The 17,898-nt window shown below is 43.3% G+C and overlaps 1 protein-coding gene across 1 annotated transcript in view; it reads right to left on the bottom strand.

Annotated features, from left to right (window-relative positions):
• LOC125879469 (adenylate cyclase type 9-like) overlaps window positions 1–17,898 on the bottom strand; it is a 53,918-nt gene that overhangs the window by 16,493 nt on the left and 19,527 nt on the right. The window contains exons 2-3 of the mRNA XM_049561375.1: window positions 1,972–2,138; window positions 716–826 (exon numbers count right to left, since the gene is read on the bottom strand). Coding sequence (XP_049417332.1) covers window positions 716–826; window positions 1,972–2,138 — 278 coding nt within the window. The remainder of the gene's footprint in view (window positions 1–715; window positions 827–1,971; window positions 2,139–17,898) is intronic.

Here is a 17,898-nt window from a genome sequence, read left to right as displayed (position 1 = left end):
CACTGAATCTGAAAACAGTGTGCACCGGTTTGCTACGGTTTCTGGGTTGAATGACATGTTTCCTCAAAATGGTACGAACTGGTGGTGTGTTAGAGGTGTTGCACGTTCAGCAGCGACGCATATATCCAAATCATACGAGATCTTTACTTAGTGTGCATACATTTTTGTTTTAATTTCACACTCACTTCAGCTATGGTCCTTTTGGATCAAACTGAATTAAGCTGAGTAGAATAAACCCCACCATATTTAAAGGCAGAGCACTTGCAGAGCACGACAGGGTGTTCAACACACCACCATTTCCATTTAAATGAACGTTTTCAGCCCTGAATTCCCAAAAAAGAAGCAGTGATAATGGATCTTTGCTTCAGAAATGGGTCAGTTATGATATAAAGGGGTCCAAATATGAAATATAAAGCTAAAGAGTGCGCTACAGTCATAGCAATTTAAATGCATGTGTCTGTGGCACACTTTATCTGGGACTCATGGAGTTCTAATTCTTTGAACTATTTTTAAGTCCTTCCTTTTTGCTGCTGGGCCTGAGTAAATGAAACCAGAGTCGGATCACAATGCCTCAATATTTTAGGGAAACATAACATGAAACATTCTACAGTGAACAGACACAATAATAGTGTCTGAGAAAAGTCAAATATTAATCATGTTAGATAACAAATTAAAAGTCTCAGTTGTTTGGTTCAGATGACAACAACAGGCTAACCTTGCTGCTGTTGGTCTTGCGGTCGTCATGGCAGCCATTGTGAACCGCTCCTTCCTCCAAAACCTGATCCTCCCCTGGTATCAGGGCCACACTGCAGGATATACAAGGAGACTGCAGGGAGGCAGCAGTTGGGGAGGGTAGTGTGGAGGGAGGTGCAGCATATGGGGGCAGGAAAGTAAAAAAAAAAAAAAGAGAGAGAGAATGAACACATTGAGAGATACAGATCAAGGATGCGAGCAGAGAAAACATGAAAGGACGGCAGAGCTCGAGATCAAAACTCTTGCGGGATGACAAGATGACAAAACAAACATGCAGAAGCATCGCGGCAGCAAAAAGACAACACTTGACATGGCCGTGACAAGCCTTACTATCATCTCACATTTTTTTATTGGCTTATTATGATTTATTTCAGCGAGGACATTGCTAACACAAGCGGCAGCAGTCACTGAGAAACGGAGAAGGAGATGGAGAGTAAACAAGAGGCATACGGTCTACGCGGGCTCAAGGTCTTTATTTCCATCCCACTCATCCTCTTCAAACAGAATGGAAAGTGTGAGAGTGTGCGTGTGTGTGAGAAAGAGATTTGTGTGACAGCTGTGCTGCGCACTGTGCTATGAATGACCATGACACGGACATGAGCAAGGCACCGTTAAGTATCGAGGAGCCAGAGGTGGCACACACTGTGTACCTGCATGCTACGTTAAACATGCAAACCACACTTGCCCTGTAAATCCTTGACTTTAAGGTTTCGGCGAGTGTGGTCCGTCAGCATGAGGCAGAGCGGTATTTGTGTGAGAGCCACGCAAGAGGATGAAAAGCTGAAAATGGAGGAGCATGCAGTCAAAGGCAGAAAGAATTGAGGAGGGCCTCCCATCGCCCTGCTTGAGCTCATTTCCATACCGAGAACCCCCCACTGATTCTCCTGCCTCCCATCATTCCCTCCCTACACTCCCCGCTTGCAGGGTGCAAGGTTACAGCTCCATTTTCTTTTTCATTTCCTCCACACATGATAAAAGCAAGCTCCTTGCATGCAAAAAAAAGAGAAAATATTTATTAAAGCTCCTGATACACCCACATACACAAAAGCGCACAGAGAGCAAAAAAAAATATGAGCATCAAAGAGGCTGTGGCAGAACATGCAGCTCAGTGTTCCTCCTCAGGCGATATTGATGTGCAATGATCCCAAAGATATACTTACTTCCTCAACAACGTGGCTGATGTTTCATATCATTGTCTCAGAGATAGTGCGTGCTCACCTTAGCACTTTCCGGAGGCAGGGTGCAGGCTGCCGGCGCTCCGTCAGGTGTGTGCACCCTGGAAGTGGGGCACCGAGGATCCTCAGGCCCCGCCAACCCCAACTGAGAGCAGCTACAGAGGGAGCGAGGCTCCACCTTCCTGCCAGAGATTAGGAAGGTCTTCAGGCCTGGAGAAACAGAAACGAAAAAGAGAGAGGAGGATGTCACTGGCAGATCACTCCGTACTCTGAGATGAAACTGGAACAGGCCGGAGTTGGCTTTAGTCATCCCTGTGTGGTGGTTGTTTTAGGATTCAGCCGAGGCTCAGTACCCGGCAGGATGAATTCCCTCAGTGGATTACATTAGCAGGTTCTCACATGAAAGCAGAATCAAGAGAGGGGGAAGCAGAGAATATCAATATCTCCCAGTTGAAAAAGCCAAGGTCACACATACGAGTCCTTGTTTCCACACACATAAAAACATACATACATAAAAAATGTGATGCATTTGTGCAGGGTTTTGTACATTTTTTCTCTCATCCAGAGAGAAAGGGAGAGCACTAAGAGACACACGCATGATATGAACAGCCAGCACTTCTTTCCACAGATCCATTTCCTCCACTGTAATTTCTTTTACACCCTCCTCGCCACACCTGTTTCTCAGCTCCAACTCCGTAGCCTGAGGAAGAATTTCCATACTGGAGAGCTGAAATCCTCCCATATATCATTCTCAATCCACTTCCTCTGTAATGAGATAATTACTCTTTCATATATGTACCCCACAGGTGCATGTGCACGTGTATCTCCGTGCGGAGAAAATGCATGTGAGGTCCTGATGACCGTGAGACAGCAACAGTTTCAGACAGAACAGGCCAGGGCCAAATATTTGAACACCTGCGTCCTCCCACTTCTATCAACATGTTATCGTTTCCATCAGTCCTACAAGGTGTGTGTGTGTGTGTGTGTTTGTGCAACTTGTAGCTAAAGATTCAGCTCACAAAACTGACCACTCCACCCAAAACTTTATATTTTGGTCATTTTCAAGTTATAAAGCTCAAATACACGTAAGAAAAAGTAATTAATAGGCAACAGGCAAACTGCTTTGGAAGTTCTTGTGCTCAGCCTGGAGGACTCTCCCCGGCCATGCTTCCTTCTGTTTGGTGTTAGTCGCACTCCTTCTGTTTCGTTGTCTGTCTTGTCCGGCGATGGCACTTCCTCTCACGCACTCATGCTTTTAATTTAACCATTCAAACGAGTAATTTACAAACATAACAAGGCAAATATCAAATAGTTATCATCTATATATATATATATTTCAATCTATAAAGTGTGCACATTTTCATTTCCTTCTCGAAACTATTCCACAAACTAACTCCTTTGGCTGTTTTTGTAAACATACAAATTCCTCTTAGTTCATACTGACTCACTGTAATTTGGAACAACTTCTGTGTACAGTCTGGAAGCATCTTATTTTTTCACTGTGCGCATTAATTATGCAGTTTTAAAGTCCACCAAATCTCTAAATTCAAGAGCATGTGAGTTTGTGAATAATGTGTTGGTTCATCCGTGATTCTTATCCAATTCTGATGACTTTCTTCAGTAGCTTAAAAATCAGATTTGTGACTGCTTATGAACACAAGCATGGGAGGATTGTGAGACAATGGGCCCCTTGGCCTGGATGCATAAAAGCCCCAGCACCCCCACTGCCAGTGGGTAGGCATACAACATGCTGTTGTGTCTCCCCACAAAATTTAAGTCCTACAGACTAGTCCATACCCATTGAGTGCACAGTTGCCCACGTACAGTTTCACATGGTGTGTGTTTGGGATACAGGTCAAAGGAAATTGCAGATTAAATAGTCAACTGAACCCATCAAGAAGAGCAATGTATTCAGACAGAGTTTTTGTGAGGTGGATAGTACGATTGCTTTATTGAAAGTACAGTAGTACCATTGCCAATAGTGGGATAGCTAGTGGGCTAAAACTGTACATTAGTAGTTGAGGTAGCACATTGAAAGGCAGATAGTTAAAGTGTTTATGTTGTATTGACTTAAAAGTGGGGCGCACTGGTAGAATGACTGACTGACTGACAGAATGACACATTGACAGTTTCCGTGATTATGTACAGCATACCATACCATGACTTAGTCATACCAAAAACTAGAAAAAAACATTGGTCCACAGGGGGAGCCACAGCGATCGGTCGCATTTTAGCCATTTTTAGGCATTTTTCTGTTGTTATAGCACCACCCAGTTGCCAATTAGAGTTAAATTTCTCCAGTCACCTTGAGGCGTCCTGTTCTACATATCTACCAAGTTTAGTAAAAATCGATATGGCGGTTAGGCCTAGATAAGAAATTAGCTCTCTAGCGCCCCCATTTTGTTTGATGGGGTCAATAATGGAGAGGTCCCCTCAGATTATGTGTGGTCATATGCCTACAAAGTTGCGTGGTGATGGGTGAAACCCTTGAGATGTTATACACCTTTATGTGATGAGCCACGCCCTCCGCAATATTCATTGCCTTATAGAAGCTCAGTTTTAGTAAGTTTTCCAACTTTTGCCAAGAGGGAACTTTAGATATTGGTCCCTAGATTATGTTCACCGAGTTTCATGCAGATCGCTCAAACTTCCTAGGAAGAGATCGATTTTAAGTGTTTTTCAAAAAATTCAAAATGGCGGAAAATCTATACAACCGGAAGTTATGGGTTCTTGAGGCAAATTTGTTCCTCATGAGGAGAGGCATCTCTGTGCAAAATTTCATGTCTCTACGACATACGGGGCATGAGATATGCCCATTCAAAGTTTGCAATTTCAGTCGGTTGCTATAGCGCCCCCCTTTGGCCAATTGATGTAATATTGCTTCATTCGCATCCTCCCATGACCCTCTACCACTGTGCCAAATTTCACATGGATTGACCAAGTCAGTGAGGAGAAAAACGTGGAACAGACACACAGACACACCCACAGACAGACGTTTTTTCGTCATTATATAGTAAGATATAGTAAGATAAAGGGAATTAAAACTGACTTTAAATGTAGCGTGGTTGTTTCTTTCTCATGACATCCTTTTTTGGACTTCTGTGGCTCTGCTATTGACACTAAAGTTAATAACAGCGACCTCACACAGAATCTCTGGCTTAGGTTCCCCCGAGCCCCTGGGTCCAGTTGGCCTGTTCGGACATACACCCAGCAACCAAAGGTGTCTTACTCACCTTACAGCATACTTTAGGATGCACTGCAATGCACAACCCTGCTGCATTTCACACTCTCTGTAAGATTCCTTCTGTCTTTTCTACATCCTTAGACCACTGAGTTTACAGGATGCTCCCACAGAGCAAATATTAATCACCATCACAGACATATGGCTCACTTCCTGCTTGGATATTTGTTGCCAACTTTGTCGCTCAGATAGATACATACACAGCCAGTCCACACACCCTTAGTGCTTGGCGCCCTAAAACATGGCTATTCCATCCACCCAAGTGTTTGTGACTTAACTCCCCATCAGCCTGCAGCACTGTAGTGTGACAAGCCACAACCACAACAGGTATCTATGTGTGTGTGTGTGTGTGTGTGTGTGTGTGTGTGTGCAGCATAGGTAAGTACCTGTGACCATGTGCTTAGCCACATAATTCAACTGTCAGTGTAGCCACAGCTTCTGGCTCTGAGCATTGTCTGGCCTAAGTACTTCAGACAGGCCTGCCACTGCCTCGCCTCTGCGGAGCCACCCTGGGGCTGCACTCTGTGACACACTCGCACAGAGACCACACATGTGACACAAGGGTACACAGGCTCACTTGCAACAATACACAGGCACGCACATATATGCAAACACAGAGACAAGCAGCTCAAGAAGCAGACAATAAAAAAAGAAAACATGCACACAAAAAGACGGATGTAAACACAAGTGCAATTATGAGATGCTCACAAAAAAAAAATCCACCCCCTCCAACCACCTACACACCCAGTCGAACACATATACACAGAGCGAGCGGAGGTGTAGATGGACGGCTTCGCTGTAGCTGGGTCGATAGCCAGGTGGATGAGGATTCAGGGTTGGGAAATGAAGGTGGTAAACAGCAGTAACAAAGAACTAATTCCCCGCACCAGTGATGCAGAATGACACAGCAGCAAGAAGAGGCAGCGGGAAACTGTAGGGAGCTTTTGACTGCCTCTCAGGACGACGAGAGTGTGTGAGTGTGACTGTGTGTCAAAGGCAGATCCTCAGACACACACACACACACACACACACACACACACACACACACACACACACACACACACACGACGCACACACACTGCGTTGTGATTTCATTAGTTTGCTAATCAAATCCCTCCCTGCCTCCCACCAGGACATACAGTGACTTCTGCTTCTGCTTGTGGGTCAACAGGGCTGCTTTTACCCCTCCTTCTTGCTTTCTCTTTTCTTCTTCTGTCTTTCCCTCAACAAAGCATTTTATCAAAGTACCACAGTTAAAGGTCCAGTTCTCGTAACATTAGAAAGAGCCATTTATATCTACATGGGGAATGGGTCCTTGTTGAACCACCATGTTTCTACAGTAGCCCAGAATGAACAATCCAAACACTGGCTATAGATAGAGCCATTCCTAACAGCCACCGTAGTCAGCAGCCCATCTGGCATGAGCCAAACAGCATAAATAAACACAGATTTTTAACATGAAACTGCTTTATTCAGTGTTTTTACTGGTTTAAATCACCAGGTCCATTTGTTCTGGAGAGGCAAAGACCTCCATGGATAATTCAGCTCCTGGTAAAAACCACTGGAACATCTAGATCTTAGGTTATCAAAGAAACTAGAATTACCTCAATGCCGTTGTATGCCTCCATGAACCAGTCATGTTTAAATACAGTTTACATCCATGTCTGTCTAGACTCAGATGTAGCCATGGCAGTTGAATATGTCTCGAATATGGATGATACTGCGAAGAGGCTACAAATTTTAACACATTGGATGCTTCACATAGATTTTTAACCTGGCAGCACTGGAGATCTATACAATTACTGCCGTGTCAAGGTGGGCACCCAAGGAAGGTGTAACCTATTCAGGATCTGACCATATGTCTCCCCTTCTGTTCCTGAGTTACAACGTTAAGTAATGTGTTTTCGTAGAACATTACGAAACATCAGTGAAGTTGACCTTTGACCTTTTGGATCTAAAATGTCATCACTTCATCATTTTATCCTATTAGACATTTGTGTGAAATTTTGTCATGATTAGCTAATGAATTATTGAGTTATGGCCAGAAATGTATTTTTTGAGGTCACACATTGACCTTTAACCGCCAAAATGTAATCAGTTCATCTTTGAGTCCAGGTGGACGTTTGTGCCAAATTTTACGAAGTTTTCTAGTGATATCACATTCTTGAGAAGGAGATGGACCAGGTCACAGTGACCTTGACCTTTGGCCACCAAAATCTATTCAGGTCATCCTTGAGTCAAAGTGGACGTTCGTGCCATTTTTTTTTTAAACCAAATGCCACTGGTAAAAAAAAAAAAAAAAGCCTACTGTGCCTTTTTATTGTTGCCAGGCAACAACCCCATAAATTCCTAACATTCCTGTGTAGTCAACGAACTGTTTATTTGTCTTATTCATTTGACAGTAATTAGTGTCTAGTTCCTAAAATGTTGAGGCAGAGGGTACTTGCTGTAGCTCTGGTTGAGGGTGAGAGGCTGTCAGCAAATAGTTTCTTGGGCACAGGGAAACGGAGATCTGTGTGGGTACATGAGACCCTAATAAAGAGGGTGGATCATGGAGAGAACCACCAGTTGGTCCAGGAGCTTCACCTCCATGATGGATGTATACAGGGGAATTTTAGGATGACTCGGGCAGTTTGACAACCTGCTGTCTATCGTCAGGCCGTATAGCGCTGGGTATCCAGCAATAGCTGCCACCAGTTTCTTCTCCATGTTTGCCAACTGTAAACTTGTTGTCATGACCACAACAGAAGGCCTGCCTCTTGAATCATCTGATTGGACAATGGGGAAAAGGCGGGGATGATGTGAGGCGTTTTTCCACTCTGAGTTGAAGTTTTTTCAACTCGAGGCGTTGAGAGCACTCCGACAAAAATGCCAGGCACTTAGAGCTTCATTCTCATTAAAATCAATTACAAAGAGGCGCCCCCAGCTGCTGAAACACATCCTGTTGATCAGGGCGTTCTTGAGATATCACAGTCATGAGAATGAGATAGACAGACAACCCTAAACATAATGCCTCTGTCTATAACTACGGCCAGGGTGTAGGCATATGAAGGTGAGCACACATTAGTAGGCGCTGGGCAAGGGGTCCGTTTGCAACGAGCCAAACAGCATCAGAGAAACACTAACGTGAGACTGCTTTATTCAGTGTTAATACCGTTGTTTATCACTTGATCGGTTTGTTTTGGAGAGGAAGAGAACCCTGCGGATGATTCAGCTCCCCCTGAAAACCTCTTGAACTATGAACATGGAAGGAATCCCAACTGGGAGTTCACACTTGGCACATGGGAGAAGTTTCTCCAACTCGCTGATGCCACTAAATCCTGCACCCTGCCCCTTTAACGATATCTTGAAATGATGCACGTGATGCAGCAAAGAAAATGTCAAATGATGTCTCATTTTCCTAATGACTGTGAGTAGAGACGTGTAACCGTCGTCTTGTCTGTTCACTGAGATTTGTACAAGCCAGATGGAGTCAAAGAGACAGCCACGTCCTTTTCGAGCTGAAACACACAAAACTACTTGAGCATGTGAGTCATGCTGTTTTATTTATTAATATATTTGAAGTCACGATTAATGCAAATCCTATATCTGCTGTTAAAGCAGTGGTGCCTGCTGAGTAATAATAAAAGTGTATAAGACGAGGACAGAGCCAAATCCACCTAAACAGAAATCACTGGACCATTCAGCCTCTATTCCCCAATACTGTAACAGCTTATTAAAGATAATGAAGTGTTTCAAGCCTGATAATATGCACAGCGACACGTTACTAGAGAGAAAAGGGTGAAAGGCAGAGAGAGCGGGGAGCATTTGATAGTTGATGAAAGAATAATGACTTGATATTGATTAAAAAAACACACTTATAAAAGACAATTACAAACATGATGCCAGACATGAATACAAAACTGGATAAGAGGTGGAACACGGCATTGAAAAAAGTGGGTCAAAACTCTGAAAGCTGAAGGAAACAATGACAAACTGAAAGCTAAGGGAGGTGACAGGAGATCAGCTGCAGCCTGCCCTCCCCATCACTTCATGTTAGGCTTTGACTTACATCAAAATAAATGTGTTGCTGGCTTGATTTCAGACATTTCCCCTTTCGCCAGGCTAAAGCAGAGGAACGTGGCCCGTGCTAACAGACAGGAATCCATACCCATCCCTTTCAGAGGTTAATGTGGGTGTGTGTTAGATTGATCGCATCTTGCGGTCAGACAGCTTGTTTCAGGGAATCACTTCACATGGCAGAGTCCTGACAGCCGGAGAAGAGCAAGATAAATTGACCGCAGGGGCTCTCGCAAAGGTGCACAGCATGTTATCTGTGTTTGTTTGCAGGAGGGAGGAGGGGGGTTACGTGAGTTCAAGAGTCTGCAGATGTTCGTGCGCCTGTTCCTGGCCATTCTCGGACAATTTCTCATCTCTACGATGCAACCTTGTGGCGGATGAAATTGCAGTGTTGTCAGGCAGTAAATTGTGGCTCTGATAACCCGGCAGCTGGCTCCACTGTCCACTTCAGCAGGGTCCAGCATCATCAGAATACAGCTGTGCTCTAAAGCCCTCGCAGCGGGGGAAAAGGTCAGGAAACTTCATGCTTGATGTCGCTCGTTTCTTTCCAGCTGAGTGAGTGTGTGTTTGACTATCCATCTGTCAGCCTGTGCTAATCTGCCTGATGATCTGTAATACAGGTACATGTACGTGTGTTTGCCTCTCTCCGTCTCTGATGACCCTGGGCTAATTGAAGAGCATCATTAGCGGAGGCCTCGGGGCATTTTGGGACTTGAAGTGTCCTGTCCTGTGCTATCAGCTGACAGGGGAACAGTAGATAACCTTTCCCCATGAGAGCCCAGTCACATTATCTCCCTCTCCAAGCCCTTTTGTTCAGGACAGAGGAGAGCGACATGAGAAAAGCACTTTGCAACCAAACAACACCATCACCTCTACTCCTCCCTTTCTCTCACCTCCTCGTAGCACGTCCACGCTCTTCTGGGACAATGGACGTCCCTGCACCCTTTGCTGCATGATGCTAAGAGGGGCTCAGTGCAGAGGCTAGGTGCGCCAAACAAACAAAAAAAGGTTGATGCAACACAAAGTTGTGACTGCACTAATCATTTCAGACACTGCCAATAAAACCCTCCATCAGCCCTGATCAAAGCCAACCAGGGGTCGCTAGTAACACATTACAAGTAACTCACATGAGTAAATAGGTAATTATTTTAAAGAAAACAAGCACTTTTCAGGGTCCTTTTTTAAAAAAACTGTACATCTACTCTTCACTCGAGTACATTTACTCTTTAAGGGGTAACACCACTGAGCCTAACAGGGTACTACCCGCTTGCGTCACACCAGTCAGACAACACTTACCTTACACAAACATGAAAAGAAAACCTTCCCCCAGCCTGCGCAACCCAAATAATCACGCCAAATACAACGACAAATCACTGCGACTCCCAAAACAAAAGCACCTATTTCGCACCACAGGACAAGGACCAAGGACTTTTGCACACCGAACCACACTTTCAGGAATCCTCAGGGAAATCCTTTCAAAACCAAGCATCATCAGCTATGATGACCACTTCAGTCATAAATTTGGACCTGTATCAAAACGTGCTCAACACTACGCGCAAGACAGTCATAACCGAGCCCAGCCCGACCCCGACAGACTTTCTGATTTTTAAGTCCAAACCGAGCCCGACGAAGTTTGTTACCTGACTACCGCGATTTCCCTGCATGGTTTTAGGCAGTTTTCAACTTCCTGATAGCAAGATTTGTGCTGTGTCCTCCATTTTCATTGGGTCAGTCTGAATATTTACTGTCTCCTGCCTGAAATGTAACCATTGGCCTGTTTTGCATTCAGGCGTTGTCACATAAATAACAAATTCCAACACTTGAGTAGGCCATAGCACAACACAGCAGCATGTCAAGTGGGCCGAACCCCAACGGAACCTGAGCAAATTTCAGATTTGTTATCCAAACCCTGCCCAACCCGTCAGGTTCCAACGGGTCCGGTCAGGCTCGGGCCAGGTATCCACATTCCACACAAGCCAATCAATTGCGACCAGACAGTCACAAACAAACACAGTAACAAATCAAATACCGAAGTTACATACCATTTTGCAGATAAACGATCAAAGAGGTCAGATGAACCACCAATTTGTAACAACCTGGCTCTAAAGCCATGACAAAAAAGAGGGAGACGCAGTACGAAGGCAAAATAATGCGTAATTTATTTACACAGAAAGAGTACTTTTACACGCAGGAAATACAAAAAAAAAAATGAAATCTCTAGGAGGAGTTCGTAAAAGTTCGACCCCTGGAAATGGCCCAAAATGCACCAAAATTGGACATAAAATTCAAAATGGCTGACTTCCTGTTGAGTTTAGAGTATGGCTCCATGAGACTTTTTTGTACGACTTGGACTGTTACATGTGCCTAGAAATTTTCATAGATTTTGTAGGGGGCGCTTCTGAGCAATTTTTTGCAGCCAAGCATGAAGACCCCTAAAATGTCAAATTTTTCACCAGATGTGATGTGTGTGCAAAATTTCATGAGTTTTTGAATATGTTAAGCTCAGTGTTCATTGTTCAGGAGGTTTTACCGTGAGCCGAATTATCTGCAGAGGTCTCCTGCTCTCCTGAACAAACAAACCAGGTGAAACCAGTAAAACGCTGAATAAAGCAGTTTTACTTTATAAATGAGTTTTTCTCTGAGGCTCTTTGTCATGACGGAGAAGGGCAGCTTGTAATATGTCAATCCATCCATTTTCTAACTGCTTATCCTGTTAGGGTCGTGGGGGGGGGGCTGGAGCCTATCCCGGGTGACACTAGGGGAGAGGCAGGGTACACCCTGGACAGGTCGCCTGACTATCACAGGGCTGACACATAGAGACAGACAACCATTCATGCACACCTTGACACCTACAGCCAATCTAGAGTCACCAGTTATCCTGCATGTCTTTGGACTGTGGGAGGAAGCTGGAGTACCCAAAGAAAACCTACACTGACACAAGGAGAACTGCAAACTCCGCACAGAAGGGCTCCCCCACCCTGGGTACGAACCAAGAGCCTTCTTGCTGTGAGGCGACAATGCTAACCACAGCACCACCTGGAGGTTTTCATGAGCCAAATAATCCACAGAGCTCTCTTCCTTTCTTAAACAAATGTATACAGTGATTTAAACCAGTAAAAACACTGAAATAAACAGTTTCACATTACAAGTCACTGTTTTTATGACACTGCATCTGCTACATCACAGATGGGCTCCTGACTATGGTGGCCAACAACAAACACCAGAAAAAAAAATTGTGAATGGCTCTATCTGGAGCCAGTGTTTGGTTTGTCCATTCTGTGCTACTGTAGAAAAACAGAGGAGCAACATGTAAACCTATGGGTATATAAACAGCTCATTCAATTGTAACAAAAACACAACAATTCTTATTTTTAAATGATTATACACTGAAGAAAACACACTTAATACATTCAATTTCTGCCAATATACCCCCCTAACCCCTACACAATAAACCTTTAAAAACATTAAAATGGAAAGTAACTTGTACTTTGAGTAATGTATTAACTAGTTACTCTTTTATTTTTACTCTTGTAGGTTTTTTAATGGTAATTTTCACTTTTACTTGAGTCGTTTTTTAGGGAGTAACTGTACTTTTCCTTGAGCACAGATTTTCAGTACTCTACCCACCACTGAATGTAAATAACCAGGTACAAAAAGCCCAGCTGCTACACACACTTATTCTTCTACTACTACACAAAAATGCACGCAAAAAGAGGAAATAAAGGACGGAAGGCCAAATTGTTATTCAACGGAAAGAAAAAATTTAATTTTACCCTTGGGATGCGCAACAGAAGAAGAGAAGAATGGATAAATGGTGTTTTAAAAAAATCACATGAACGCTACAGGTACAGTAGCTATAAATATGAAACTTCTTGTTCCTTTATCTCAAAGCAACACCTTTGCTTTCAAACTCCATTTGTGACCCAACTGGGACTGAACAGCCAACACTGCTGCTGCTGTCCCACGGAGGTTTACTAAAAGCAGAAAAACACAGAGGGCAACACAGAGGGAAGGAGAGTTGGCTTGGATCAGCACACACACACAGAAACAAACACAAACATATCATGTGCTTTATCTTCTGATAATGACAGGTTTGCCTTCCAGGGCCAGGTATCGGAGCAGGAGGGCAGCAGAGCAGGTGGTGCAGAGAAACTAGCACTGCTAGGCTGGGCAGCTCTCCATGCCAGGTGGCACTGCCAGCCAGCAGCCCCCTCCCTCTCCCTCCACTGCGTCCCCATCCTGGGATACACTGTACATCCTGTCCCCATCGGGGGGAAGAGGGCAGGAGGAACAGAAGGAAACCTGTCCAGTATGACAGGCTGTTTAGAAGGACTTCATTACTGCGGAACGCTTCGCAGAGAGAAAGCGACTGCAGAGATTTTCGAGAAAGAAGTGGAGGCTAGAGTGAGTTGTTTGCTAGTGGTGGTGAAATTAACATTTTTTTATGTGTTCCTGTCTATGAGTGAACCCATTCAGTCAGAAAACATGATAGACACGTATGCATTTTTCATAGGGAATCACCATGGGACTCACACTGTCATTTCTGACAGTAAAGGAGAAACAGAGTATGTGTCTGGGGGAGTGGGGGAGGGGGAGCGTTGACCTCCCTCTCCTTTTTACAGCTGAACACTTCTGCCGAGCACAGGTTACTTCTGAGACATTTAAGGGCAAGAGCAGAATAATTCACGATGTTAAATTCAAGCTCAGACAATGTCAAGCAGAGACGTCTGAGAGTCTTCTGGATAAGAAAAAGGAGAGGGTGTTTCACACTTTGCTCAGTTTACTACAGACACACACGAGCATGATGCTCTAAATGCTGGTTCTTTTAATGCAGTTGGATGTAGTAATTGGATGTAGTAATGGAAGTTCTGACAAAGTGTTATGTGTGCGACCCACCGCAGGGAGATTTAAAAAGCAGCTAGCAGCAGTCAGCAGCTAACTCAAAGAAACATGATAATGTCCACAAATAGGGGGAACAATGGGATCTGGTAGTTCCTTACCCTCCGAGCAGAGGGCGAGATCAACCGCCAGATAACAGGGATGATAAAGGATGGTTTTTCCCATTGTTATTTTTGCCCAATGTGTTAGTCACAACTCTTTTGCTTCTAGAACATCCTGTAGTGTAAAAAACACAGGGTGACTAATTTATATAGTGATATACAAATGATAATTTTGGAGGTGAAGCATTCCTTTAATTTTGTAAGAAGTCAGGTATCATTTTGATAAACAAGGCGCTTCAGGCTGAATGCAACTAAAGTCGTCCTTACAATGTACAAGTCAAACTCACTGAAGCGCAGCCAAACCAAAACAGTTTTTCACAAACACTCCGGGACCCCAGATAACCCGCAGCGAGCTCTCGGTGCGAGTTATATAAGCCATAAAAAAACCAGCAAGTCTTGCACACCACCTGGGCTTTCTCACCACATTAGCTTTCCAGGTTTGGGACAAAAACTCTTAACTGAGAATTACACCGGAGCATTTCTCTGCTTACACACAAACACACTGTCCTAGCACAACAAGTCATACCGAGGTCTCTCTTCCTGATGCAATCAACGAAATCTATCAGTATCCTTCCCCTCTTTCTGTCCCTTGATGCTGTAAACAGGGGTGGCATTATAACACGAGTTCCATATTTGGCCGGTGTTTCTTTTCCTGGCGTCAAAAACAATAGAAACACTTGACATGCCTCCAAAGTCTTTAACTCTCGCTTGGCTGCGTCTGTCTCATATATACTGTTCGCTCATTTTGTATTCTGTGTCTTCGATCTTTCCATCCTTGAACGTCCCAGGCTGCCATGGTCTGCTGGCAATAGATACAGTTGACATCCCTCCAAAATCTTTAAACCCCCACCCCCAACCACCGCCACCCTTTGCTCAGTGGCCTGTATTTTCCCCCTGTTATGTCAATCTCACTGTAACTCACTGTCTTTCTCTCTCTCCCTCCCAAGTCCAACTATCCTCCCTGTTCTTTTGTGTCCAAGCCGATATCTGTTTGCCTCATCACCACACAGGCGTCAAGGGCTCTTCTCTGCAAAGAATTGCTCCGGCTGACATCATCCCAAAAGCGCAAACTCACTTTCCATCTCATCTTTTTCACACCATCGTCCTTCTCCTCTGTCAAACCCTTCGCCCATGCACGCTCATCTGAATGCTAATGCCCCCGCCCTCTTTTCATCTCTCTGATAATGGTGACCACATGGCTCTTTATGCTGTCCAGCACATCCTCTCTGTCTCAAAGCTTTCCTTGAATCGGTTGTAATTTTCTTTATAGCGGTGATCTGCCTTGCATTGTCTTATTTTAGAATAAAATCATCCTCATTCAATTTTTTACTTGTTTTTTAATAAAAGATTTAAGAAAAAGACTGTGAACCCTCCCTGGAGTTGAAGTACTGCGGCAGGACACACCAAACTCCAAACATCTACTTTTTATGAGCTGTGCAAAACAGCCATGTTTTTAGCTTTGAGACAGATAACACACTGAGTTTGTAAATGGTTTATTCAGCATAAGATATGAGAACTTTCTCTAGCCATAAGGGAACACTTCCAGCCCAGGACAATACAAATTATACTGTGAAGCTCCTTCTTCTCCGTCTGTACATTCTTTATGAGAGTAACAACTTCATTCACTGTACATATATCCTTTCAATAATTCTATATTACATTTATTAAAAAGGTGTTAAATGGGCCCCTGGGCACAGACATGCAAAAGGCCCACCAGCTCTCCAACACAGGAGCAGGACACACAGACTCTGTGGTGGTTTTGCATCTCCGTAGTCGTGCATCTATTTTGGTTTTGTGAATCTTTGCAGTAATTTTGTGTCTCCTTGTGGTTGTTTTGTGTCTTTCTGTAGTCGTTAAGGTCTCTTTGAGGTAATTTGTGTCTTTTTGTAGTTGTTTGGGTCTCTTTGAGGTCATTCTGGTTCTCTCTATGATGTAATTTTGTGTCTTCTTGAGGTTGTTTGGGTCTCACGGAGGTAATTCTGTGTCTTTTTTGTAGTCGTTAAGTAATCTTTTGTCTCTTTGACGTTTTTTTTTGGGGGGGGGGTGTAGTTGTTTGGTTTTTGAAGTTAATTTGGTGTTTTGTTGAGGTAATCTTCTGTCTCACTGAGGCCATTTTGTGTCTTCTGTAGTTGTTTTGGTCTCTCAAAGGAAATTCTGGTGTCTTGATGAGATGATGTTATGTCTCTTTCTCTTTTTTGTAGCTGTTTGGGTCTCATTGAGGTAATTTTGTGTCTTACTGACGTAATCCTGTGTCTCACTGAGGTAATTTTGTGTCTTTTTGTAGTTGTCGGGGATTCACTGGGGTATTTTTTTGTTCTATTGAGGTAATCTTGCGTCTCTTTCAGGATATTTTGTGTCTGTAGTCGTTCAGGTCTAAGGTAGTTTTGTATCTGTAGTTGTGTGTTCTCTGAGGTAATCTTGTGTCTCTTTGAGGTAATTAATTTGTTTGGGTCTCACAGTGGTAATTCTGGGTCTTTTTGTAGTTGCTTGGGTTTCTTCAAGGTAATCTTGTGTCTCTGAGGTAATTCTGGTGTCTTCTTGAGGTAATCTTGTATCTTTCTGAGGTAATGTATCTCTTTTAGGTAATTTTTTGTCTTTCTGTAGTCATTTGGGTCTCACTGAGGTAATTTTGTATTTTACTTAGGTAATCTTATGTCTCTTTGAGGTAATTTGATGTCTTTTTTGAAGTCGTTTGGTCTTTGAGATAATATTGGTGTCTTCTGAGGTAATTTTGTGTCTCATCCATGCAATTTTGTGTCTTTTTGTAGTTATTTGGGTCTCTGAGGTAATTTGGGGTCTCTTTGAGGTAATTTATTTGTCTTTTTGACGTAATTTTGTGTCTTTTTGAGGTAATTTATTTGTCTTTTTTGGTCATTTTGTGTTGCTTTTAGGGCTGACTTTTGACTTCATTTTTGAAAATCGAAGCTTCGGAGCTTAGATCGATTTTAAATCGAAGCCTTCGACGACCTGGGGGTCGGTTGTAAGTTAATAACTTACAAATTATGGCGAAAAAGTAGTTTCTAGCAACCCTAGAATTAAGTTAAAACAATTCACAAACGAAAAAACACTTCTGGTTGCTGATAAGCAGTGTTTAACTTTTGATTTAACACTAAAAATTAAAACCCTTGGCGTGCGCTGCAGCGCAAGCAGACAGATGCGCGACTCAGAGCAGCATGTGTCACTGACACCAGACTCAGAGCGCAGTGGACCAGTGGAAAATATCACCATCAGCATATTATTTTACATCAATAAAATCTATTTTATCATTATTTTGAGTCACATTGTTGAAAGAATTCAGTCGTCTGTGTTCAAACAGGATAACAGGTCTCCATTCATTGCACGTCAGGCTTTCTATTTCCTTGTCGGAGACGGTGTTGTGTTCAGGTCCCCCAAAAAAACAGAAGAAAAAAAAGGCAGAATATTCGAATTTTTTTTTTTCCACAATCGAATCCCGTGCCATCGAACGAAGCTTCGAAGCTTTGAATTTTTTGGGTCAGCCCTAGTTGCTTTGTAGTAATTTTGTGGCTCTTTGTTGTTATTTTGCCCATTATAGTAGTTATTTTGTGTGTCTTTGCAGTTCCTTTGCATCTCTCTGTGATCATTTTGAGACCCTTCATGGTCGATAAGTGTTAATTAGGCCAGTAGTCCTGTTCAGTAATCCATCCTTGGT

The sequence above is a fragment of the Epinephelus fuscoguttatus genome, linkage group LG19 (genome assembly GCF_011397635.1).
Source record: "Epinephelus fuscoguttatus linkage group LG19, E.fuscoguttatus.final_Chr_v1".
Taxonomy (NCBI): Eukaryota; Metazoa; Chordata; class Actinopteri; order Perciformes; family Serranidae; genus Epinephelus; species Epinephelus fuscoguttatus.
This window is presented reverse-complemented; position numbering and strand designations above follow the sequence as displayed.